Source organism: Pararge aegeria, chromosome 4 (genome assembly GCF_905163445.1).
Source record: "Pararge aegeria chromosome 4, ilParAegt1.1, whole genome shotgun sequence".
NCBI classification, from domain to species: domain Eukaryota; kingdom Metazoa; phylum Arthropoda; class Insecta; order Lepidoptera; family Nymphalidae; genus Pararge; species Pararge aegeria.
Genome location: NC_053183.1, coordinates 18216385 through 18243929, shown reverse-complemented (window position 1 = coordinate 18243929; position 27545 = coordinate 18216385). Strand labels below are relative to the sequence as shown.

At 37.8% G+C, this 27545-nt stretch overlaps 1 protein-coding gene across 1 annotated transcript; it reads right to left on the bottom strand.

The window, feature by feature from the left end:
- Positions 1 to 1042: 1042 nt before the first annotated feature.
- Positions 1043 to 27545, bottom strand: LOC120637951 (DNA topoisomerase 2-binding protein 1). The gene is made up of 26 exons (XM_039910040.1): positions 27327 to 27545; positions 26210 to 26361; positions 25526 to 25658; positions 23830 to 23937; positions 21142 to 21279; positions 20754 to 20875; positions 19876 to 20051; positions 18901 to 18998; positions 17580 to 17699; positions 16377 to 16604; positions 15023 to 15215; positions 14232 to 14360; positions 13563 to 13735; positions 12292 to 12464; positions 10799 to 10998; positions 10441 to 10644; positions 9133 to 9249; positions 8411 to 8557; positions 7683 to 7840; positions 6159 to 6260; positions 5705 to 5755; positions 5330 to 5513; positions 3823 to 3929; positions 3171 to 3371; positions 1879 to 2102; positions 1043 to 1296 (listed from the first exon to the last, which is right to left on the bottom strand). Exons 1-26 carry the CDS (start codon positions 27414 to 27416, stop codon positions 1101 to 1103), a joined length of 3924 nt encoding a protein of 1307 aa, XP_039765974.1. The 5' UTR covers positions 27417 to 27545; the 3' UTR covers positions 1043 to 1100.

Sequence of the window (27545 nt, the reverse complement as noted above, 5' to 3'; positions counted from 1 at the left end):
GGCGTGTGTCCTTACGTTAAAGTTACGTAATTTGTATATACAAACCAGTAATTGTTGTATTTATTTTGATAGAATATTTAATTTAATAAAATAATAAACTACTAATTTGTTTTTCTGCCATACCTTAACCACACTCATATTAGATTAAATCCCACTTCTGATTAAAAACAGGCAAATAAACATAATATTTTAATTGAACCAATTAGTCGACAAATTAGAACTGCATTTATTTCAAGTATGCTTTATCTAAGCACTTTTGAAACAAGTGTCTATTGTTAACGACTCTACTACCAATCCGGAAGACAGATTCTACTGATAATAATATCTGCCATACGATTAGTTTAATTTGGTTAAAAATTTATTTCTATAATAAAAAATAATTGCAACTAGCCACTACATGATATTTTTTAGCTTTTTAAGTTGTTAACAAATTCGGTTCAATTAAACCGGTTTTCCACCGTGAGCGGAGCGGGCCCATTAAGGACTCAATTTAACTTACAAGAGTAAACTAGACAGTTTAATCTTGACTTGTGTTTCCACCAATAAATAGTCGAGCGGTAAGGACTGAGTGAGCCGAAAGAGTTGAAATGAACTCGCTCAATTCTAGGCATTAAGGAATCCGAATGACTTGCAATGATAACTTGTATCGGATCGAACGAGTAAAATCTACTTGAAATGAGTCCGGTGCATCAAGGTCTCGGCAACTATTTTGAAACGGTCTCGTTTGCAGTTTTCTCACCCCAGCAACCAGTTTAAAACACCAACTGAACTCGCTCTCCGTTTCATTTCTCATTTTCCGTTCAGCTCTCTCCGCTCATTTCTCTTCTTTTGCAGTGGGAAACAAAAGACGAAACTCTGTGTGGGCGGAAACGCAAATATATTTCTCATAAACGGAGTCCGTCCCGCCTAATCATTTCCCCTTTCGCGGTAGAAAACAGGCTTTAGAGATTAGAGGATATTCAAACTTATTTAGGCGGTAGTACTTCCCAGACAGATTTACAACTTACTTTGTATGATGTTATTAATGATATAAAAGAAGAAGAAAAATTAAACGAATACTTTAATACAGTAAAAAGGTAAAATAAGCTCTATACCACATATCATTTAGGTCTATAATCGGGTAGACAGTGTTCGACCGGGTTGGGCGGTACGTCGTCGGTGAGGTAAGAACTGAGAAGCACCGGCGGACATACGGGTATGCGCTTCGATATGAACCACGCCGCGTCGCGGTCTGATAAAGGGTAGCGTTTTATATCTGCGAAGCATACTGATATACTGTCGTCTGTATATGGTGGTCTGGAAAGAAGGAAAGTTTTACTGTAACTTCATTGGCTGTTCAATATAATAATGACCTTCCTGGCACAACGGGTGCATTCAATTAGGAGGTCCCGGCAGGGTCATTTTTGTGAATTTATAATTTCTGAATTTTCTCTTATCTGGTCTGGTATGCCGACAAGTTTTATGACGGCATCATTTTAAATAATGGTCCAGAATTACTATATGCACTACCAAAATTTCGACTACAAAGACACCTACTCAACATCCACAGAACTCCCTGCGCCCGCTTCCAGCAACCTCGTCAAAAGCCTCTTCCTAGTCCCAGCACGTGTAACAATGCAGTCATTCTATCGAATGGTCTCGAGCTACCAGTTGCGCTACTAAGACGTCGACTACCCTACTTATCGGCAATAACGATCGAGAGCTACCAGTTGCGCTACCAAAATTTCGACTATAAAGACACCTACTCAACATCCACGGAAGTCCCTTCGCCAGCATCAAGCAACCTCGTAAACAGCTGCAAGTTTTATAACGGCATCATTTAAACAAATGGTCCAGAGCTACCAGTTGCACCAAAACTTCGACTATAAAGACACTTACTCATCGTCCACAGAAGTCCCTTCGCCAGCTTCCAGTAACCTGGTCAACAGACGCTTCCTGGCCGCGGGCACGTGTAACAACGCAGTCATTCCAGCGAACGGCCCCGGGTTACCAGCCGCGCGGCTAGATCGCCAGCGATGCGCCGCCCTGCCGAGGGTCTTTTCCGCCCCGGACAATGTTGGAAGACAAGTTGCGATTGGATTACCCCATTCGTATTCTTCTTCCTTTAAGACAACAAACACTACACTGTTATTTATTGAATTATTTTGTTGACCATTTCTCTAGCCTAAACCAAATTGTACAGATCTAATTTAGAATTTTTGACCTTTCCAAAATGTTCTCCGCAGAAAAGAGTAGATAAAGATTGAAGACTATTTAAAGATAGATTTTATGTCCCGTAGTGGGCTTGCAATAGGTACATAGTGATGATGTTTATTACAAAACAAAAAATATTTGGATTTCAACAAAAATCTCCTCATAAAAAGTGATTATTTTAAACCAGTTCAGTTAATACTACAAATAAGCGTTAAACGTGTGTTTTAGCTTTATACCTTAGGCGAGATTCTAAAGATAGTCAAATTTTAAACATAGCCAACGGCTCTTAACAATTGAGATAATGAAAAATAAATAATGACGGTGCATAGTCAGTACATATTTGAAAATTTAATTTATGTCCATAAAAATATAACAAAATTTAAAAAGAAAATAGACTGTAACAATATTAATATTAGGAGCAAAAATAAACTCGTTGTGCAGTTTATTAGGCTACACAAAATTGCTAATTCATTGAAGGACAATTGTATATTATTTTATAACAAATTACCAAATGAAATCTTTGAGATGTCTCTCAATAAGTTCAAAGTTTATATAAAACGTAAGCTTACAGAAAAATCCTATTATAATATTAAGGATTACTTGAACGATGAAAAAGCTTGGCAGTGAATTGCTCAAGCTTCATAGCTTAATATAAATAAACTGTGAGATGGTGATAACAAGAAAAAAATACTTCCCGGCTAAGTTTGTTGTGGGCTCTTCTTAGACCAGGGCGCGTTTGGAACCCTCGTAGCTTTAGGTTTAAGTTGGCGTACATACATATATGTTTACAAATTATGTAATCATATATGTATGAACGCTTCATAAGTGCCTGTGATAGGCCTACATGGATAAAGAAAATTTGAATTTGAATCTGATACTTCGTTAAGCCAACCCACTAAATCGGTTCGCCAGCGAGGTTTAGTTTGCTTAATGAACAAGGAATTAGTCCATAATTTTAAGCACAATAATATAGTTACCGGTAAGAATTTCCCGGCCGCTCGACTCCGGGCCACATAAGCTGGATGCAGCACCCACTTCCCCGCCGCTACGGAACCCAACATTTTCTCACTTCTGCCCGGTGCTGAACATAATAGATGGGTCGCTTCCAAATCCAGTTCACCGCCTTCAGATATGTCCCCGCCTAGGTAGCGAATCATTTCCGCTATCTCTTCGTGGTTCTGGAAAACCCAAAACGCCCAACAACATTTTACCGAGAAATATATATCAGTGGCAGCACAGACAGATATATCATAGATTAAACTCAAGGTCAAGTCAGAATATACTCAAGGTCAAGGTAAAGGGGACTAAGAATATACTAGAAGACAAGGCAAGTTAGTGCCTTAGACATACCTTTTGGATACGAATAAAAGCTGTCAGAATGAATAAATTTTCATGGATATATTGTAAAGTGGAAATTCTCTTCTCTTAATTAAACTTATTTAGCAATGACTGGAACAAGTTCCTTCCGGTGACGACGAAGTCGGAGACGAAGGTGAATAGTCTTATATTCTTACTTAGGTGAGAACTCAGAAATCCGCAAGTGCCTATTGGAAATGGATTTTGGAAAAATGGAGCGAAACAGTTTTAAATAATGAATTCATAACAGCAATAAAATATAAATTTTCTCACGTCAACATTGGAAGACAGCATGAATTTCTTGACTTGCCTCGCTGGGGTCGTGTCGTCCCAACCTACAGTGTTTGGTTGAGAATCTGGACCGGCGTCCAATTCTGGGCCTAAAACATGGTTAAAAAAAGCCTTACTTCCACCGCATAAACAATATTATTATTATATTGTTAATTCTACAATGAAATATTTACCAATCGTAAATAAAAGAAGAATGGAAATACAAGGATGGAAGTAGAATACAGAAGTCGCCTTATCGCTTAGTAGCGATCTCTGCCAGGCAACCTTAGGACTAGGGCAACATAAGCGAGAGCGGACAGTGGTGTAAAATTATTATAATGTTTTGTTTTAAATTTATAATCCAGGCTGTTTTCGTTCTTCGTCTGTGTTTCTACGATATTTTTTTTACAAAAATCGTAGGAACCGTTTATTTTCATAGAATAAAAATGATGCTTTATATGCTATAGAGACTAGAGTAACATACTCTTCGTACTTTAAACTAGCTCTATGTCAAAAATCAAGTCAAAAGAATGTTTTGTTTTGGAATTATAATCCTTATTTGTAGGACATGAAGGTATATCTATATGACATATCTTCACGTCCTGACAATTTTAACTAATACTGTAAAACAATTTTAACGATTAAAGTAAGCCCCATCTTTTATGAAAACGTTAGTATTCCCGTTGTTGACGTAAACGCATTATATGTAACAGTTTAAGATAACGTTTTTGAAAACACGATGAAAATTTTGGCTCATTCGCTGTGCGGCCGAGCGATTTATATGTGCAATTTTAGAATCGCGCAGGTAAACTTTTTGTTAGTCCCCAATTTATCATAGTATTTATCTCGAAACAACGCAATGGTGCAATGTGATAAAGAATATCGCGTTTACGATATCAAGAACAATATCATTTGTGATGAGTTCTGTGAAGCAGACTCGGAGCTCGACTTCACTTTCGGGGTGCCGATTTCGAATCCCAGCATGCTCCTCTAACTTTTCTAAGTTATGTGCGTTTTAGGAAATTAAAATATCACATCTAAGAAGGCCAGATATCACATATATATCACATCACATATACAAAGTGTCCATTAAGCGTAGGCGGTCATGAATATCCTTTAAGTAGCTCCGATGAGGGTGGCATGTTCAGAATTAAGCAAACCCTGTATAAATAAAAATTAAGAAAAAGAAAATATCACCTATTTTAACGGTAAAGGAAAACATCGAGAGGAAACCTGCATGCCTGAGAGTTCTACATAATGTTCTCAAAAGTGTATGGAGTCCAGCGCAGTGGGAATTGTGACAAAACGTGGAAATGTGGTGGAGTATAGCTGGTTCTCATTGTTGGAAGAAACCTGTGCTCTGTAGTGGGCCGGTAATCAGTTGATGTGTTGATGATGCTGATGAAGTGTTCTGTTCTTTGTGTTGTTCTATTTAGTTCTGTGATCTTTTTCTAGAATCTTCCTACAGTAAATTTTGTGACTTGATTTCTAGTTTTGTTTCAATACATACCTGGATTTACTGCGGTAGAGTCCCGAGGCCTTTTACGCTGTAAACTAGGCCTGCCCGTGAGCGCAGCGCTCAGCTTTTGCAGCTGGACGTCAACAACCGCTGGAAGAGAATTGCTAGCGGTTGAAGTGCTTGAAGCGCTTTTTGTGCTTTCGTCAGCTCCTGATACGTTGAGGCCCCCTGCGCTCTAGAGATCATAAAGGATAACAATATAGATGTAGGTTTAATATAATTAATTTAATTTGAAATTCAATAATTAATTCTAGCGCGTGGTTCATAGACCTACACTCTCTTTTGGCAGATATAAGCGTAATCACTTTATTCAAAAAACTTATACAGTAAAAGTTAAAATGGCTTAATTATATTGTGTTAACATACTTGCTCTTGATTAAACTTGGCCATTTTCGGTGGTGGGGTTTCCGCATCTTCCTATAAGAAAAATAACATAAATATCACAAAAGCAAGGTCTAGTATAGGAGAATAGCACTACCAGCCTAATAATTTAAAAGCCTTTATAAAAGCATACGAATAATTTGGTCCTTACCGGTATGTCGGAAAAAGCCGGACGATTCAGCCTTTAGTGTAAAAATATGTTTAATTTGTTTCTCTTTTAAATTCCCACTACAATTAAAACTTTGATTAAAAAGTAAAAAGACGATAGTAGTCTAGTTAGATCCTAACAAGTTTGTTAGGGTATAAAGGTTATATTAAACTCTATCAGTTGTTACTTGTTACATAGCATCGTACTGGACCGCTTCGAGACACTTCTTTGTCCACAGCCAAAAACAGACAAAAATCAAAGAAACAGAGATCGGATTAATAAATGTCATACCCCTAGATGTAGTTTCCTGGGGCCGGCGTGGTGTTCAGAGGGAGGTGTCGGCGCGTCAGAGTTGAATTGCGCAAGAAAACGATTCCGGATCTCGGAGAGTGGCTGAACGATAAACAATAATTATGTACAACGTGTAACCGAATTACGAAATAATATTGAGGGTCGCATAAGTATAATTCGTAAATAATCAACCTGAAAAAATATTAAATCAAAAGAAGCATATTTATTTTTCTTTACAAACGCATTCAAAATATTGTAAGTGTTTTCTTATGACAACCCTATTTAAGATACAAGACCGACACGTGCATAGTACCTACTCTACATACTACCTACTACATAATGTGACAGGAGTCACATTATTTTAATTTTGCATGTAATGTTAGGGCTGTATCTGATTTCTTTCAGTAAAAACTAGGGCAGTAGTTTACTCAAAATTCGGTTTCACAGATAAGTCTCTGAGACAGAACATAATGTACCTCTAAAACTTGAGACAGAATTGTTTATGGAGTAAGTTCAAAGTATAAAATGGTTTAACAAGAATTCCACTCATGCGCAAAATTTAAGCGAGCATAAATATCACACGTAAAATAATTGTCCTGAAATTCGTTAGCATATTTCATTACGGATTAAACCTTTGATCCGTTCCGATTAACAAATATTTGGCAAAGAAGTTCTCAACCCGTAATTATTAAATTGGCATTGTCCACCCTCGTACCTCTGAGAGCACGTAACGCTGTCAATCCCTATAATAAATCACAAACAGATTTAAGTTCAACAGTCCCTCATTAGATGAGCGTCTAGACCTACACTTAAACCTTCTGTTCCGGGAGACGTGTGCCCAGTGGGGCAATAATATGTTAAGGGTGATGGTGATGATGATGAACAATTTTAAGCAAAATGAATACGTCGTGAGACAACCTGAATGCCAGAGAGATCTTCATAATGTTCTCAAAGGCGTGTGATATCTACCAACTCTCATTCATTATCATCATCAAATCAACCGATAGACGTCCACTGCTGGACATAGGTCTTTTGTAGGGAGTTCCAAATTCCACGGTTTTGTGCCGCTTGAATCCAGCGACTAATGTCGTCCGTCCACATCGTCGGGGGTCGACCAACGCTGCGTTTACCAGTACGGGGCTGCCATTCTAGCACCTTGGGACCCCAACGTCCATCCCTCCTCCAAACTATGTGCCCCGCCCATTGCCACTTCAGCTTCGCGACTCGTTGAGCTATGTCGGTAACTCTGGTTCTTCTACGGATCTCCACATTCTTATTTTATCACGTACAGATTAGCTCTCTCCATCGCCCGCTGAGTGACTCTGAGCCTTCTTATGAGGCCCATAGTTAGCGACCATGTTTCGGAGCCATAGGTCATCACTACACTCTCATTAGGCAAGCGTATTGTGGTGAAATACAGGCCGAAACCCTGCTCATTCTGAGAGGACGCTCGTGTCCTGTATTATCTTGTAGGGTTTGATAACTGTTATCTAAATGATTATGATGATACAGTGCAAAACTTACAGTAGCTTGATGTTTTTCTTCTGTGGGCGTCTGCTGTTTGGACGGTAGATCTTGGACGACCTTCCACAGTCTTTTTCTAGATTCTGGCGATAGACGTCCCGAGCCGGGCCTGAGTATCGCCCCGAACGCACTGTCTGGAGTTTCAGTCTTTTTGTCGACTGTAAGAATTTTATTTTATAACTATACGGATAGATTTTCTGCGATAAAACTTTGGGGATATACATTTAGTATCAATAAATTTCCAATGCTATTATTCCCAATATTATTATTATTTTATGTTTGTTATCTGGATATGTATTAGTGTATAATTATTCGTTAGTATGAATGTAATAATAATCCACCCCACAAATCGGTTTCTCTTGCTTTACGAATCCTAAGGTTGCCTGGAAGAGATCGCTACTAAGCGATAAGGCCGCCTTTTGTATCCTACTTTTTAAGTTACCTCTTGTTGTGTCCATTGTTTTTTTTTTATTTTTGTGGTGTTCGAGTGAAGTGTATATATAAATAAATAAAATACTAAAAAGCTTCTCGAAGTAAATCATCATTTAAACAACCAACAGTAATTCTTACTTAATAGCGCAAATACGATGTAGTAACAAACAAAAGATCGACGGACATTCACACAAGCTTTTAATCCCTTATTTGCCCCCTTTTTATAGCATTAATTGATGAACAAAGTAGATGGCCCACCCAATGCGGGCAACAGCGTGTCTCATTAAATAACTTACATGGATCCACAGGTGTCCGTAGAGTATCTGAAGGTATTTCACCCCTTTTGATGGCCTGTAACCTTCTCCGTGTGGTGGGACTTAATCTCATGAGGTTCGGAGTTGATAACGCGTCATCTAAGGGCGGTGTTCTGAATGCTGCATCGCCTATCAAGCAAAACAAAAATTTGGGTGGATTTTGCATGAAAAATGACATTTGAATGACTTGACACTTTGTTGACATGTCTCGTGAAGTGGAGAGTTTTTCCAGTTATAAAACTCACCACTTCGCGAGAGACAAGACAGAAACATTTCTGGATTTATCTATTACGTACGTCTCGCTACGATATAGCGTTTTGGTACAATACCACGAATCAAAAATTTGGGTGGATTTTGCATGAAACTTTTCCCTTGAATGACTTAACACTTCTTTTACATCCCTTGCGAAGTATTGAGTCTTATAACTGGGAGGTTCCGTTATGTGAACTCCAGCAAAAGCAATTCTGGATTGTTGACTACATCTCGCTACGATTTAGCGTTCCGGTATAGCACCACGAATCATAATTTTGGGTGGATTTTTTATTGAAATTCTTCCTTGATTCTGTTGACACTTTGTCGAGCATTGTGGTGGGTGTCCTGCTCAGTGGGAGGTCACGAGTTCGACCTCCGGCGGAAGCAATTATGTTTTTTTTACTGCCGCGTAGAAACCGATTAGAAGTAAGGATTTAGTATAACTTTCATACCTTGTTTAGCATCGTCCTTGAGTTCTTGCAATCGCTTCGGCGTCTCCTGTGAATCGCCACCAAATAAACCTAGTCGAGCCATTGCTATGTACCGAGACGCCGGCGACATATCTCCATCTATGAACACAATCACAAAATTATTATAATAATTAATAAATAAATATACTACGACAATACACACATCGCCATATAGCCCCAAAGTATGCTTAGCATAGCTTGTGTTATGGGTTTCAAGATGACTGATGAATAATATACATAAATACTTATTATATATAGATAAACACCATATGATCATCACACAAACATTGTCCAGTTGTGGGAATCGAACCAACGGCCTTGGCTCAGAAGGCAGGGTCGCTGCCCACTGCGCCAATCGGCCGTCAAAACATAAAACAAAAAATCAAATTATATAATAATATGTATACTGCATCCAAGTGTGCACATATGACATTGCTTTTTTAGGCTATGTATGTAGGCTGTTACAAAATAAATTTTAGTAGTAACTTTTTTGTAACAGGATATATTACCCAGTGTTATTATCGGCCCATGAGGCTGAGCACCTATGCTTTAGGGTGATGGACACAGAGCGGTAATTTGTATAACGTGTTCCTTGCATGCCCTGCGAAGTTGTGCTCTGTTTATAGGCGATGGTTTTTCCACTTACCATCAGGTGGCCCATTTGTTTGGCCCGTCAATTATTACTTTAAAAAAAAACAAAGCTTTTTGAGCAAAATATTGTTCCTTTACTGTAGGAGAGGAAGCCTGAAGAATTTCTATATTGAAGAAAAAATGTGACTGCAATAAATTGGCCATTAGAAGTAAGAATAAATTTACTGTGCAATATACTAGGGTTACATAAAATTCATAATACGTTAAAAGGAAAATGCATACAATTCTACAATATACTACCCATTGACATCTTGGAGATGTGTCTTAAAAAGTTCAAAGTTTGTATTAAATGTAAGCTTATAGAAAAGTCCTATTACAGTATAAAGGACTACACAATCGATAAAAAAGCTTGGGTGTGAATAATTGCTCTAACCAGGTTGCTCTTCTAATAATTTTAAATGACATTGTCAGATGGTGATAACAAAAAAAAACACCCGGCTAAGTTTGTTCTGGGCTTCTTCTCAGACCAGGACGCGTTTGGAACCCTCGTTGCTTTAGTTTTAAGTTTACGAATATGGTTATCGCCATCATCTCACTACCGTGTACTTCTCATGTAATGTACGCGTTAAAAGTGCCACCTATGGGCCTGCTTGAATAAATATATTTTTGACTTTGACTTTAATAACTAAGATGACTCACCATTAGCCATTTTCCCTTTAGGCGTTTGTTCTCTGCTAGGCATGGATCCCCGTCGTGGCACATTTGATACTTTTGGAGGTAACATGGCGTTTTCTTTGTCTATCACATCTGTTGGCGTTTCTTCTTGTTCTATTCTTGTCTGTTTGCTCCGTTGTTCTGCTTCTTGATCTTCAGGAGGCTCTTGTTGTTCGGGAATAACTGGTGCTAGAATGTAATGAAAATGCTTTAACTGTCTACCTCCCCGAAGCAACGGTGAGCGATCGAATTTCTAATTTCTGAATTTTCTATGGTCTGACGTGCCGCTAAGCGATTTAGTGTTCTGGTGCGATGTCACTAACTTATTTTACTCATTACTAACCTTTAGTGTCTCCCACAAGGTAACCACACTCGCTGACCTTGGTGCCGGTTCTAGCACATTCCAACAGCCAGTCAGCTGTGACAGCGGGCAGCGACCATTTGACTGCGCCCTGGTATTTGTCACCCGTGGGCGTGGGGCATATCAGGTGAGTAGACGCCATAGCGTTCGTCGTGTTTCGGCGACAGAAACGCAGCTGAGTTCTAAGAAACAAATAATACAGCAAAATAAACTTCTTTGTTGTCAACAAACTTAAAGCATTTATAGTTGTACCTTCCACCTTTCGCTCTCATATGCCAAGTAATGTCATCGCTCTAATATATTAAAAAAATAATTAAATATATAAACACCAGATCTTAGGTTTTCATTCCCGAATGTGTACAAGTCTAGGCTGAAGCAAGTACTATTTGGCTTCTCTATATAATTATTTTATTAGCATATTTTTAATTCTGAATATATATATATATATATGTATACATACATTATATTTGGTATTTATACTATTTCTATGCATGTCCATGTATTATATTAGTAACTAGCTGTTGCCCGCGACTTCGTCTGCGTTTGATTTTGTTTTTAACGTATTCAGTATCGCTAAGCCTTAAATGATTATAGTAGTATCTACATATATATAACATGTGACTGTCAATTAATTATAGACAAATAATTTGCAATAAAATAAAATTGCGACTATAATTAAACATCTAAGCTATCCTATCTCTTAAGTTGGACCAGACTGCTCACGGTGTGCCCATTTAATTCAAAATCGGTTAAGTAGTTTAGAAGTCCATCGCGGACAAACATCGTGACAGGAGATTTATATATATTAAGACTAGCTGTTGCCCGCGACTTCGTCTGCGTTTGATTTTGTTTTTAAAGTATTCAGTATCGCTAAGCCTTAAATGAGCATAGTTGTATATATATATATATATATATATATATATAACATGTGACTGTCAATTAATTATAGACAAATAATTTGCAATAAAATAAAATTGTGACTTTACTTAAAGATCTAAGCTATCCTATCTCTTAAGTTGGACCAGACTGCTCACGGTTTGCCAATTTAATTTAAAAATCGGTTCAGTAGTTTAGGAGTCCATCGCGGACAAACATCGTGACAGGAGATTTATATATATTAAGATTATTATATCTGTGTTCTATTCGTATCAGTTATTTCTGTAAGAACCTACTCAGCTCTGCTATTCCATTTTTGTTACATTCGAAAGCTTCTAGAAGAAATCTCTTCAGGGATAAATTGTCCTTTGCAGGTCCTGTTCTTTTTGTTTATTTTTTTTTGGTACTATATAAACAAATAAATATCAGGACTTGGACCTTGGCCTTCATTAGTTGAAATTTTATTATAAAAACTTGTATCAACTTCTAAGAATCTCACTTGAATACCGAATACTTTTAACTTCAAATACCCGAAATAGTATCTATCTATATTGGCCATTTTAATGTGACCCCGTATTTAAGGATGTAATTTTACTCACACGGCTCCCAATAACTTGGCCAATTCGTCCAGAAACGCACGCTCAAATCCGCTGTACGTGCTGAGGCTCGCCACCACGCCCTCCAAAGGTCCGGGGCCTTCCCACTGAGGCAACTTCACAGGCCGATGATAGTACTGTATCGGTAGTAATTCTTGCTGCGAGAGACAGTCTTTCTGTAACAAAAGAAATATCTTGATCACGATTACAGCCAGAAATAAGCTTGTGTAAATAAGCTTTGTGAGATTATCATTAATCATTATCAGCATTGGCGGATAATTGTATCCGCACACTAAGAGCCGCGGATCACCTCTCAGAATGGGAAGGGTCACGCTTGTCACGTGCGGATTGTTAGACTTTTCACTCCTTTAAATGGAGAACTATGCAAGCGGGTTTCCGAACGATGTTTTCCTCCACCGTTGAAGAGAGTGATATTTTCTGTGAACACGTCTAACCTAGACCTTCTAAACTCAGTACTCCAGTAACCCACTCAACACTGACTCTCCACTCACGCATTATGGTGGGCATTACATTAGCACAGAGGTGTTCACTAAAAACCTCATTACGCTCTGAGGTTTACAGGGTATCATGGGTTGCCTAAGAGAGTATAAGCAAGTGTGAGCACCCAGGTTTAAAGCTAAATCCTGCACAATACACTCTCTGGGGTTAAGTGGGTTGCCATCGTGTACCACATACCCTTCCGGAAGCTGAGCAGTTAGTGGCATTCTTTCCGGGAGAAAGGCACAGAAAAAAACCATTTAGACCAACGACGCAGGTAGGATGAAGAAAGATGGGTTGGTCACTAAGACTAGATTACGGTTAACTCGCGATCCAAACACTGATCCCAGTCGCAACCAACAGCCATTTATGCACCAGCATAGCCTATCGCTACCTTGTCAAGGCCATGGACACCGATTTTAGAGCGAACACGTCTAACCTCTAGACAGTAGACCTTCACCAACTTCTAAACACACGACTCCACCCACTCAACACTCCTCATCAGTCACGCACAATGGTGGGCACCGTGGGGAATCAGAATAACACAGAGGTGTTCACTTAAAATTACGCTCTCTAGGATTTAGTTCATATGATGAGTTGCCATCAAGTCCCACTTACACTTCCAGAAGCAGAGCAATCAGCTATCCTGTTTCCGGAAGTGAATCACACACTTTTCCGGAAACAGACCAGTTTCCTGGAGACACCATAGTTTCCGCAAAGTACGTGCACGCATTCACCAATACCTACCTCTTGACCAACTAGGAAGGCAGACTTACGATCCAAAACACTGTGATATGTTCAATATGCGACGTGGCATCCCAGTCCAACGGCACCAACACGTAGTCCCCGCCCGCACCAGACGCCACCAGCAGCCCACTAGCGGCAGCCACCTCTGCACCGATCTCGCAAATCGCTTCCTCATCGAGACCGTGCACTTCAATTTTAATGCCTAAAACCAATTCCGAAAACATAGTATAATATTTCTAGTGGTACGCCCTAAGCTCAGATCTCGCACCGTATGGCAAGAAAGTTACCTTTTTAAGTCGCGCTGCAATTTAACACCACTTATGCAAAAATGGTTTTTGGAGATGATATTTCCAGAGATAGAGAGTTAAATTGATTAACAAATAATTTTTTTCTTGCCTTGCTGCATGGCTTCAAAGGGTGATAGTTTCTCAATAGTAGGCAACACAATATTACGAGTAGCATTTCCAGACATTATGTAACGCAAGAAACTTTTAAGCAGTGAAACTTTTACTTTAGTGTCATCTTAAGCCACGCTTGAAGGCAATATAAGGCAACATACTATAACCCCTTCTCATTGTGGGAGGAGACCAGTGCTCTGTAGTGGGCCGGTAATGGGTCGATATGATGAAACTCTTCACTTATAATGTCGTTTTCATTTGGCCAAAATTAGCCTTAGTAGTTAAATTTGTTTTAAATACCTCTGAATATCTGTTCAACCTCTTCAGTGGGTTCATCGGCCATATCATCAGTGACATCCGGTTGTTCCTGCAAAGGCTCGAGCGGTGCAACCGGCTCTGGGGTCTTCTCTTGCGGCTCGGGTACTATTTCTATCAAAAACAATGGTGACAAAAATAAAATAATACATCCTTTTAAAACAAAAACTTTTGCGTGGTATTTTACTGGGTTCTAAGTACTCGTAAATGCTGTTGATCTAGTAGAGATTTTTTGCTATTGCTTAGAAAAAAAACAACACTTTGCAGGGCATGCAAAAAACACGTCCTACTAAAGACGCACTGTGTCAATTACCTTGAGGCGTAGGTGTAAAGCCTCATACATGAACAGCCAGTATTAAAACTGCTGGTCTATAGATGGTAGTAGCAGAACAGAGAACGCTTGCAATTTGGGAATTTATAATTTCTGAACTTTCTATGGTCTGGTCCGGTGGGAGGCTTTTGCCGTGGCAAGTTACCACCCTACCGACAAAGACGTGCCGCTAAGCCATTAAGAGTTCCGGTGCGATGTCGCGTAGAAACCAGGGGGTATCACTACTATACTCCTTAAAATTTAACCCGCTGTTTTAGACTGTATCACTTACCACCAGGTGAGATTTCAGTCGAGGGCTTACTTGAAGTGGAATTAAAAAAAAAAGGATTTTTTCAAGTTTAAAGAGGATATATTGGCCATATTGAGCCTACCTCAAAAAACCTGAGAGATAAGAGAAAGATAAATTATAATTGGCAGCTATTGATTCAAATATTGTAGAACTTACGACTCAGATAATGATTAACTATTTCGTCTTGATGTTCTTGCGGCTCCACTATTTCCGGAGCGGGAGGCGGCAGGTCGAGGGGCCCATGCCTCAGTAGCTGAAGGTTCCGCTTGCTCATTGGGGACGCCGGTTCGATTCGCGCCTTCCGAGCGCTCGATTTGACCGGTGTTGTGATCTTCTTCTCAATTAGATACTGCATACATAGGTGCATGCTTGTACTTTCTCCATAAGATGAAAACATATTATATGCCATTTTGGAGACTTAATCTAATAACTATCTTATAACATAGACTTTTCAATTTTTTCTTTGTATATCTCGGAATTAGTTTATTGGGATGCCTTTTAGGATTATATTAGATACTGTCTATTATAGTGTTTAATATCCTCAGAAAGATCACGTTTGCACATAAACAAATACAAATATTTCAAAATTTGGTAATGCACCATTATTATCTAATAACTATATAATAATATCGACAAACAATTCTCGAAAGTAAACATTGTGTATCTCGGAAATAGCTTATTGGGATGAAGAATTATATTTAGGTGAAAGGAAAAATGCTTTATAAGATTATACAAGATAATATATAATATCCTTCGAAAGATCACGATTGCATATAAACAAATACCCATGTATATTATACAAATATTTTTAAAATTTTAACAATAAATTTCAATAGAACTAGTGACAGCATTTTTGAATATTCGGACTCTCAAAACTTCTTGGACTTTTAGAAATTTGGTATTGCACCATTATGCTATCTCATACGTCGGTATCGGTATGTTCCCTCGGTTATTAGGTAGCTTATGCTCAACTTTGGATGTTATTCCCGAACGTGCGAAGATAAACTAAGATTTAAAAAAAAACCTCAACGCAGGTAAACGGTAAACGCACTCTACCTACGAGACAGCTATACACTGTATTTTTTCTTCTGGCTTTACACAGACTCAGCCAATGTCAGATATATATATGTTTTATAAAGGTTAGGGAACCTTAAAATATAAAACATCAGGAGAAATCGACTAACGAAAAGGGCGGAAATCTTCGTACATGACGGAGCATTCCTCAAATCTACCGCAAACTCGCCCCGAAAAGGACCGGTGCGCCATTCCCACAGCAGCTAGCTACCCATATTGGCAAGTTCTTTAAAATACTCTATTGTAAATTTTAAACCTTTGTAATATTTTAAAAGAACTTAGCCATACACACAGCCAACCACTATGAGACCGACACCTAAACTACAACATGTAAAATACAAACAACAATCCTCGCCAAAACGGAAAAGAACAATCCGAAAAAACCCCGTCCGCCATGCACGAAGCCTCCCACTGTTTCCTATACACTGTAACACACCTCAGCTTCATCCAACGCCTTCCCTGCAAGAACGCTGCGTAGCAACCACAGAGGACTTAGGATTGGTACACTGGGCAACGCAGCGAGCGCCGCGCTCGCCGCCGCACCCGTACCCGCAAGTGCGTGCGTCACGCGCTCGTGCGGGCAGTCGTACCGCACGCCGCCGCACCGCGAAACGCACGCCGCCGCACGCTCCCGGCACACACCCTCGAGACCCGTTATCCAGATCTGGATAAAAAAAACAAAACATTGAGATTCATCTTCTTCATCTTTACATTAAATAATAATAAATAAATAAATATACTACGACAATACACACATCGCCATCTAGCCCCAAAGTAAGTGTAGCTTTTGTTATGGTTACTAAGATGACTGATAAATAATTTTATGAATTATATACATAAATACTTATAAAATACAGATAAACACTCCGACACTGAAAAACAGTCATGTTCATCACATTTTCCAGTTGTGGGAATGGAGCCCGCGGCCTTGGACTCAGAAAGCAGGTTCGCTGCTTCACTGCGCCAATCGGCCGTCGAGAGGTTTCGAAATAGTTGTAAATGATTTTAATGCAGTTATCAGTAATAGATAAAATGATTTAGGAAGAAGGTGTTTATATTGTAAACGTGCATTTTATAGACGGGGAAACCCAAGAAATTAAAAAAATTGTAATGCGATGTCTATATTGCTGTGCGGTGCAAACGATGCTGGCTAAACCTTATTAGACAGATCAAATCAATGTATACTCCACTTTTTCTAACTTGTCTCATAATATAAACAATCTTTTCATTACTATTTAGAAAAAAAGTATGTTAAGAAAAATATTTATAAAAACTATTGCGATATAATAAATAAAAACAAACTCAATAAAAAGGGGTTTTCCCTATGAAAGTGTTTTTTTATTATTTTCATTACAATTTAAAATAATCTTTACACTAAAAAGTAACGGAAATACTGTTTAAATTATAAGAGGTAAGAAAAAATAAGACTTTACTACGGAGTTGTATATTTTAAAAAGATCGACAAGAAAATTTGGTAGGTACCTACATATATGTTTAACTCCTAAGAATAACCCACTGCTACGATTTTTTTCCGTTACATATTACAAGAAAAAATATGTGCCATTTACCAAGCTAATTAATTTAATTTTAAAACAATACAGTATTGACTATTATATTATAACAAATATGAATAAATTACACAGAATCCATCAAAAATAGGTCCAGCTTTCTTAATGCAACTCATGTCGAACTTCTCAAACTCCGACAACATCTCCTTGTCAATCGATGTGTCATATGACTTTTTGCTCTCTTGTGATAGCTGCAAATAAAATAAATATGATCGTTATATAATGTTCATAGATAAGCCTGCCTAAGAGGAATGTCTGTCTTTCCAATATGTTTATACGGAGCAGAGACTTGGTCACTAAGATAACAAGGCCGTCAAAAAATCAATGCCTTAGAGATGTGGTGCTGGAAACTCCTTTTAAAGGTCTCTTGGACTGCATTACATTTTGAAATAACTCAATATAAATCGAACACTTTCTTCTACAGTTTTTGGCTAAATCTCGAGGAATGAGGGCTCGATTGAACGATTGGTGGTGCCAGGACAGGTTGAAGGAAAAGACAAGAGAGCGGTTACCTACTCGAAGGACAGATACGGCGAAATCCTTGACCCGGACCACTGTATGGAATGCTTCCGACACGCTACTATCGACCGAGGTCGCATTCGACCAGATACCCCTAAGTTTTCTGTTACCTGCGTTCTAAGTTGTTAAAATATAACTTGCTTCCACTGTGAAGGAAAACATCGTGAGAAATCCTGCATGCTCTAAATAATTTTCTTAAAGGCGTGAGTCCATCAATTGCGCACTGGGCCAGCGCCGGTGGTCTTTTTGTTTTGTTAACGATCAGCGCCAGCGCTTGACGACAATCATGCCCGTTAGAAAGCAATGATGAGGTCTAGGTTGGAGCACGCATGCCTAGAAAAAGCCTATTTACTCTAGTCTAGGTACTCAAATTATACGTGGCAGGAAACACAGTTGCCGGGAGGGCGTTTCACATCTTAAAACCTTTACTACTACAGCCTTAACCTTTTTCATAGCGGGAGGAGACCAAAATTCAAAATTTCTTTATTCATGTAGGCCTATTACAGACCCTTATGAAGCGTCCATGCATAAATGTTTACATAATTGTAAGGGGATGGTGATAATTTCGTTGGTCAACTTAAACCTAAAGCTACGAGGGTTCCAAACGCGCCCTGGTCTAAGAAGAGCCCACAACAAACTTAGCCGAGTATTTTTTTTGTTATCACCATCTCACGGTAAATTAATATTGAGCTATGAACCCGTGAAGCTATTACCCGTGCCCAGTAGTGGGCCGGTAATGGGTTAATATGATGAGTATGAGCGAATGTGTAACTTATATATACAATTACATGCAATTTTTGTATTTAAACTATATATGAGAAAAAAAGATATTTTATACATTTGTTTTGAATAAAATAATATTTGTTTAAATACCTTCATTCTTGCAGACAATGTTGTTATATCGACCGATCTACTTTCGTCTACGAAATTATTAGGAGGCCGGATATTCGTTATACGCGAAAAGTTTAGACCTGTGGACAATTTTTTTGCATAATAATTCCGTTAAAACCATTCATTTATGATCCCCTCACTACCCTTACTAATATTATATATGCGCTTTGTCCTTTCTTTATCGCCTAACTAAGCAAAAGTATTTTTTTTCTAGATAGAGATATTTGAAAGGACGGAGAGTATCATAGGCTATTTTTATTTAAAACAACAGTTCCAAAACAATTCGACCGATGATTCTTTCATAATTGACACATCATTCATTGAACAAATTTGGAAACATTATTATGAACGAATGGTATGCCTAGCATACAATTCGTTCATCGTGCACACATCATTCACTCACCTCCGGGTTCCTGAAAAAATACGGGACGTATCTTATATCAGAATGCGATACTCTGCGAGGAGCAAGGAAGTAAGGGTGCCTGCAACTCCGTACTTTGCGAACAGCAAGGCACTCCCATAGCGGCAGATTCCCAAAAACCAATTGCGCAGTATGCCTAGTCGTATTGTAGTAGTACGCTTTGTATTTCAATCTTGTATGATTCGCTCACCATTCGTTCATCATTCACTCTTTGATTCTTGAAAATATACGGGACAAAACTTACTCATATCGGAAACGCGATGCTATTTTAGGGGCGAAAATGTACAGGCGCCGGCGACTCTATGCCGCTTTGTATTAACATATAACTCTTCTATGATTCGCTCACCATTCGTTCATCATTAACTCATGTTTCCTTATAATAATCCTTGCGAATTTGTCATTTATTCACTCTGTATGTCCGCTACCCAAGCGGGTAGCAAGAACTTTGTATTTCGAAAAAAGGTACCTTTATCCTTCGCTGACCATTCGTTCAACATTTACCCATGATTCTTTAAAGTATACGGAACAAAGCTTACTCATGTCAGGTACGCGATGCTCTGCGAGGGGCGAGGAAGTAGACGCGCCGGCGACTTTGTACTTTGCGAGCGGCAAAGCCACTCCCATAGCGGCAGAGTCCACTACCCATGCGGGCAGCACGCACGCTTTGCCGTATTCCAGTGCCGCTTTGTACTTTTCGCTGCCCACTCCCTCTCTGTGTACATCAACGTGATAGAATAACATCCACCCTCCTATTATATCGATTTTATCATTCATCATCGTTGTCGACCGGTTCATTACAGCAAGTGATATAAAAATTGTTTAAATTAAAAACGCACATAACTCCGAAAACCTGTGGTGCGTGCCGGGGCTAAAATTCGGTCTCTACGAAAGGAATGCCGATGCCTTAATTTTCATAATATATTATGGATTTCCGCAAAGCAACGCCTGCTTCTATCCAATATTTTATCCAATATCACATGCAAAATTAAAATTAAGCGACTCCTGTCACTTTATTGGGTACGCGTCGCGTAGGGTAGGTACTATGCACGTGTCGGTCTTTTATCTTCAATAGGGTTGTCATAAGTAAACAATCAGAATGTTTTTAATTAGTTTGTATGAAAAAATAAATATGCTTCGTTTGGTTTAATATTTTTACAGGGTGACTCCTTATGAAATATACTTATGCATTCTTCAACATAATTTCGTTACACGTTGTATATCACTTTCATTAATTGGTGAAGGAAAACATCATGAGGAAACCTGCATGCCTAAAAGTTCTCCATAATGTTCTCAACGGCGTGTGGAGTCCACCAATCCGTATTTGGCCAGTGTGGTGGGCTACGGCTTAAAAGCTTCTCATTCTGAGAGATGACCCGAGCCCTGTAGTAGGCCGATAGTGGGTTGATGATCTTACTTCGTCAGCACGACGATGTCTGTGACCTCGCTCTGAAAGGCCCCCGTGAATGTTCCACCATTTTCATTTATGAGCTTCATTGTAAGAAGCTTTTCCTTCTTCGATATTCCTGTTGTGGTAACCTAAAAAATATTCGACAACTTGAAAAATGCTAAGTCATTTAACGGGCATGCGCGCACGCATGTTCAAGTCAAAGTCTAAAATATCTGTATTCAAGTAGATATCACTTCATTGGACTACGACCTTAACCCCATTGTGGGAGGAGACCCGTGCCCTGTAGTGGGCTGATAATGATTGATATGATGGTGATATTACAAAAACAGTTTATTTTTTTAAACTTGTAACTCTCTCGTTTGTCTAGTCTAAGTATTTATTATTTGATTATCACCTGTAAATTAGCAAACGTTGGTAATCTATGTCCTTCGAAGTCAGTGGACGACCCGTTCACGTTGAGTCGCATGGAAGCTTCCCAGACGGCGTCCGGCCACGTCTCGTTCATTACTGGTATACCTCTTTCCACTGCTTTCTACAAGCAAAAACCGAAATTTAGTGAGACAACAATCAATAAAATAAATAAATAATATACTACGACAATTCACACAGCGTCATCTAACCCCAAAGTAAGCGTAGCTTGTGTTATGAGTACTAAGACGACTGATGAACATTTTTATGAATAATATACATAAATACTTATAACATACATATAAACACCCAGTTACTGAAAGACACTGAAAACAACAATGCAAGCGAATGCCAGCCCAGATTCCTAGTCCTAATTTTAAGTTATTAAAATATCACTTGCTTCAACGGTGAAGGAAAACATCGTGAGGAAACCTGCATGCCTGAGAGTTCTACATAATGTACTCAAAGGTGTGTGGAGTACACCAATCCGCACTGGGCCAGCGTGGTAGACTACGGCCTTAACCCCTTCTCATTGTGGCAGAAGACCCGTGCCCTGTATTGGGCCAGTAACGGGTTGATATGATGATGAATGCCCAGCTACTTAGAACAGAACTGTGCTACTGCGATCACAAATCCGTGTGAGTGGGAGATTGGTGATCGCAGTAGCACAAAGGACCATCTGGAGCGCAATACCAGATCAATTCTACCACTTGCAATTTGTGGCACAATCCCCCATCTGAAGTGTTCTCAAAACTACTATCTGGGGTTAAAAGTCAAAGTCAAAAATATATATATTTAAGTAGGCCCCATGGATGGTACTTTTGATGCGTACACTACATGAGAAACACACGGTAGTGAGATGATGGCGATAACCATATTCGTAAACTTAAAACTGAAGCTACGAGGGTTCCAAACGCCTGGTCTAAGAAGAAGCCCACAACAAACATAGCCGGGTGTTTTCTTTTGTTAACATCTCATATTCTCATTTAAAATTTTTAGAAGAGCAATCTGGTTAGAGCAATAATTCCCATCAGAGCTATTTTATCGATTACATAGTCCTATAATAGGACTTTTCTATAAGCTTACGTTTAATACAAACTTTGAACTTTTTAAGAGACATCTCCAAGATGTCAATGTCATATGGCTAGAATATTTACACTGTAAGTTTATTCTTACTTCTTGTGTTCAAATTTTTGCAGTAGTTATTAAAGTGGCGTAATAAAAAGCCTATAGTGGAGTGAGCTCGCTTAGTAGATGCCTATTCACTCGTGATTTGCAGGGACTTTACCACCTGGTGGTGAAAACAAAAACTCATCTCATACTGAGTGTGTCCTTCTCGTAAAACCCATAGCATAACGCATTATAAAATATTTTCAAAATATGCAAAATATTTTCTAATGACAATGTGAGATGGTGATAACAAAAAGAACACCCGGCTTAGTTTGTTGTGGGCTTCTTCTTAGACCAGGGCGCGATTGGAACCCTCGTAGCTTTAGTTTTAAGTTTACGATTGTAGTTATCGCCATCACTACTCACTGCTATGTACACATTTTGTATATAATAACACATCAAAAGTGCCATCTATGTGCCTATTTGAATAAAGAAATATTTGACTTTGACTTTGACATTTATGCGTTTTTGCCCTATGTCTAATCCAAATTATTTAAAGTTATTAATTTATACTAATATTATATTTTGTCTCGTTTTTGTAGAATGTTGTAGTTTTATTGTACACATAAAAGTATAAGAAAAGGAATAGTCTCTCCAGAATGAAATTCAAAATTTATTTATTTCAAGTATCCCAGTTTATAAGCACTTTTGTCAACATCAAGTCAGTCTGTTTGTAGTGACTCTACCACCGGTTCAGAAGGCAGATTCCACCGAGAAGAGCCGGCAAGAAACTCAGGAGATTGCTCTTTTCAACATCATTTTTGCAGTTTACAATCTATTAAATTTTCTATCTTGTGAGAGATGATAGCGGAGCCTGCTTCCAAGCAGCCTTGTCGTTAAGAAATTCATCAATCGTTTAGTAACCACGATTTATACAATGTTTTTTAACAAATTATTTAAACTGGCAGGTACAAAATTACCTTGGGAGTCATATTATAAAAGCATATACTCAATCCCACAAATGACTTCCGCACCTTTCGCAAACGATATGCAAATATCACTAGCTAATGATGTATGTAACTTATACGAAAAAGCGCAACTAAACAATGACATCGGCGACAAGTGACATAGAGAAAGAAAGTTATTAATCCGCGTACTAAATGTAAACAAACAAATTTAGTTAGGCTTTGATTAGGTTATTCTAGTATTTTAGAAGTAAATTATACCTTTCTAACACATTTTCTTATAATGTTTTACATATATTTGCGGAAGACTAAAATGTTGTTTACCCCTTCACTAAGTGAATCTTTTATTTACCCGGCTAAGTTTGTTGTGGGCTCTTCTTAGACCAGGGCGCGTTTGGAACCCTCGTAGCTTTAGATTTAAGTTGGCGAACGAAGTTATAACCATCACCTTACAATTATGTAAACAAATATGTATGAACGCTTCTTAAGTGCCTGTGATAGGCCTACATGAATAAAGAAATTTTGAATTTGAACAGCCTGACGTGTGTTTGTTTACATTTAGTCCGCGGATAAATTGGCCGCACTTTAGTTATACTTACAATGTACTTGTCAGAGAGCACCGTGTTGGATATAAGATGTGTTGTATCCTCGGCCAAAACTGTACTATACTGTCCTCCCATCCAATGCACTTTCTTTTTTATGTTTGCCTGAAAATATTTACAGAAATGTTGTTTGTATCACCATCACCTAACAATTATGTAAACTGCATATGTTTACATATCTTTAAACAAGCAATATGTATATAATTGGAATCTTGGAATCGGCTCCAACGATTTTCATGAAATTTAGTATACAGGGGGTTTCGGGGGCGATAAATCGATCTAGCTAGGATTCATTTTTAGAAAATGTCATATTATTCTTGTTTTTCGGTAATAACCGATTTGGTGCAGACGAAGTTGCACGGGTCAGCTAGTGTCTACATAATTGTGTAACCGAATTACGAAATAATCTGGAATGATGCATAAATAGGTATATTTCACGATAAAAACATAAAATCAAAAGAAGCCTATTTAATCTTCCATACCAACGAATTCAAAGCATTGTAAGTGTTTACTTATCACAACCCTATTGAAGATAAGAGATTGACACGCGCATAGTACCTACGCTACGAGACGCGTACCTAGCAAAGTGACAGGTGACACAAGACTTTAATTTTTGCAAGTTATGTTATAAGATATCGTTCAGGAAAAACATGTATGGTAGTGGTTTACTCAAAAACTTCACAGATAATGTTTTCGGTTCCACAGATAAGACTCAGACACAGTAAATAATATACCTCCAAAGCCTGTGAAGTATTATTTCGGTTTTCATTTACATTTTGTATACTAATTTACTGAACATAATATATTGTTTGGCTCAACCACACTGCAAAACCAAATTACTGATAATGATAGAATTTGCCACATATACAGCTTGAATCCAGGAGGTGGTCATAGCCAGTGGTGTGCATAGAAGGTATGCACAGGGTATGCAGATGGCAGATGATATAAAATGAAGAAAATATCCAGTATATAAATACTTGAGTGTAGGCCTTTTATAACTCTTACAATTTTTATCCTTAAGTTTTTTATAACTCGTACTGGAGATATTCTTCATTTTATATCATCTGCATACCATGCGCACGCCACTGGACATAACAAACTTTTTACACAAAGTTAATAGAGTGATATTCCTGGGGGATTTGAAAATATAGCCTTAAAGCTTGTTTTGCATTTAGGTGTAACCTGGAGATGGACAACTTTAACCCAGGAATAGAAATGTTTCTAAAGGATTTTTAGAATAAAAAAAGCTGCACTAAGTTGCGAGGAATTGTGAATTATAAACATATTTGAAAGCTCATTATCTAAGGAATACTTTACAAATGGTATGTAGTATATGTACAATATAAAAATTCATAAACGAAACTACATTGAGAGCCTATACAATATTTATTTATTTATTCCCATCTTACATTTTTGTCATTACAGGAAAAAGTTATAATAATTTTTTTTTTTTTTTTTTACATATTGTTTTCTTTAGCACTTAATTTGACTGCTTCTAATGTCATTTTATTTTGCCAAATATATTTTTCTTCTGTACTGTCCTGCAATCTATTTTACTAGCACAAGTAATCTTCAAACTTCTTTCACATAAAATTATATACATAAGTAGCTAATCCAACTAACATTACCACATATGCCACATGACGCCTTACACATTTATAGCATACATTTAAAATGGTGTGAAATGTATTACCTTCTGCTGCTTAGTCATGCCACTTGCGGTAACTATCAGGCCTCTCATAGCAATAGTGAATACAGGTTCTGGCCCTGAAGGGATGGGCGATCCTTCCATTAAGCAACATGATAAACACCTGGGACCAACTAGCCTAAAAAAATATTGTATATTAGTAAAAAATAATTATAAAATGAAATTATTTTATGCTCCATTTACAAACTACAATAAAAAACCTGTTTAATTATAATTTTAAAATAACTTGTTTACAGTGTCTAGATGTTTATCTATATATATAAATAAGTATTTATGTATATTATTCACAAAAATATTAATCACTCATCTTAGTACCATAGTAGTCATAGTTTATTGTATCTTTAATGTTTTTATGCCTGGACAGCATTGTTACAATAGATTGTAACTGGTTTAAGTAAGTTCAGAGACCATATGAACCTGAGCTGCATACAAAAGAAGAAGTGTATTTATATGAAAGAAATAAAATGCCTCAGTTCTATTTACATACACTCTGTAGCCTCGTTGAATTTGAATGCCAAGTTGAATGAAGGCAACACATCCCATTAAACATCTCTTTTCTGGCAGTCCTACATGTAGAGTATGCTTTCATTTCTCTAACTTATAACATTTCTCAGAGTAAATAAAAAACTTTATCCAGGTGCATGAAAAATAGATAGGACTTATACATACAAGCATTTAGTGTTTCTCAGTTTTTCATAAAACTCCCCTTCAAATTCTGCCAACACCAACACATCTCTCTTCGTCAGCCCCTCAAATGTTCTCCATTTGGTCTGATGGACCCACTGAGCTTTGATTCCACCTCCACTGTGCTGTTCACATGCCTTAAATCAATATAATGCTCATATAAATTTATACCTAATTTGAAAAGCTTCCACAGTATAGCTAAAGTCTCCTACAATATCAGACAAAAATCAGGAACATAAAAGGTCTTTCTAAATATGAATGAAAATGTGGTATAAAATAGGAATAGTTATACAGTGTTTTGTCACACTTGAACTGAGAGCATGTATCAAATGTCAGAGCATGATAAAACAATGATAAACTACCATGCCATTATTCCACATTTCTTTGTGAGGCATTATATTTTAAGGTTGGGACTAACAATAATGTAATTACAACTATCTAATAATAATACATATTTCTACAAACATATTAAAAATTAACTTTTTAATATTTTATAGATAATAATATATCAGATGATGTCACAGGAAGCTGTGCGATCCAATGATGCCTAACGCCATGCAATATGTTTCAGCAGCCACAACCACTCTGCCAAGAGTGCACAACTAAAAAGATATCAGATCTCCTATGTGCCATCTCCATCTACAAGACATTGGTGAGGTACCTTGTGCCCAGTTGACACAGATAAAAACCATAATCAAGAACTGAATTGAAGGCCTTAAACCTCTCAGATGAGGATAGTTGTGAGAGAGGATAGTAGTAGTCATAAATACAATAATGACGAGGAAGATTCTGTTCTACTTGATAAAAGTTAACTACAAAAAGGTTACAGGGTATTATAGTTGCTAAGGTTTTAGGAGCCATTATAGTCGCTAGTGTAACCATGAGGTATAACAACCTTTGGAAGCGCTGACTGGAATTAACCTAAGGCTTCAAGAAACTAACAGACTGATAGCCTTAGAAAGCTTCTTCCGATTCTCTATTTCATTGGGATGATGGATGTTCTAACGAGAACTCGAAGATAAGGATATTTGAAAGTATGTAAGGCTATAGGTAGGAGCGGTTATCGGTATGTTTGTGTGTTTATAAATATTTGGGCACTTACGGTAAAAGCGAGTTGCATTTCATCGGAACATTCATTTTCATTACTACAAGCTAAGGGGATAATAAAAGTAACATTAATGTCCTCATTCATTTTCGAGCTTGGTCTAGGGATAAAATTTAATAAACAGTTTAAATAACTTTATAAACTAATATTTAATGTGCATCCTATTTTAAAACCATATATTCGTAAACTGTGAGAAATTACAATCGCGCGCGATTT

Bases quoted from the DNA above. Each gene is read 5' to 3' on its own strand.
- LOC120637951 (XM_039910040.1), bottom strand. From the start codon at position 27,416: ATGAATGAGGACATTAATGTTACTTTTATTATCCCCTTAGCTTGTAGT. The intron at 20,876-21,141 runs GTGATAATCAAA...AATATTTTTTAG, and splicing joins CAACGTTTGCTAATTTACAG to GTTACCACAACAGGAATATC. The intron at 13,736-14,231 runs GTATTTAAAACA...AATTGGTTTTAG, and splicing joins GGTTGAACAGATATTCAGAG to GCATTAAAATTGAAGTGCAC.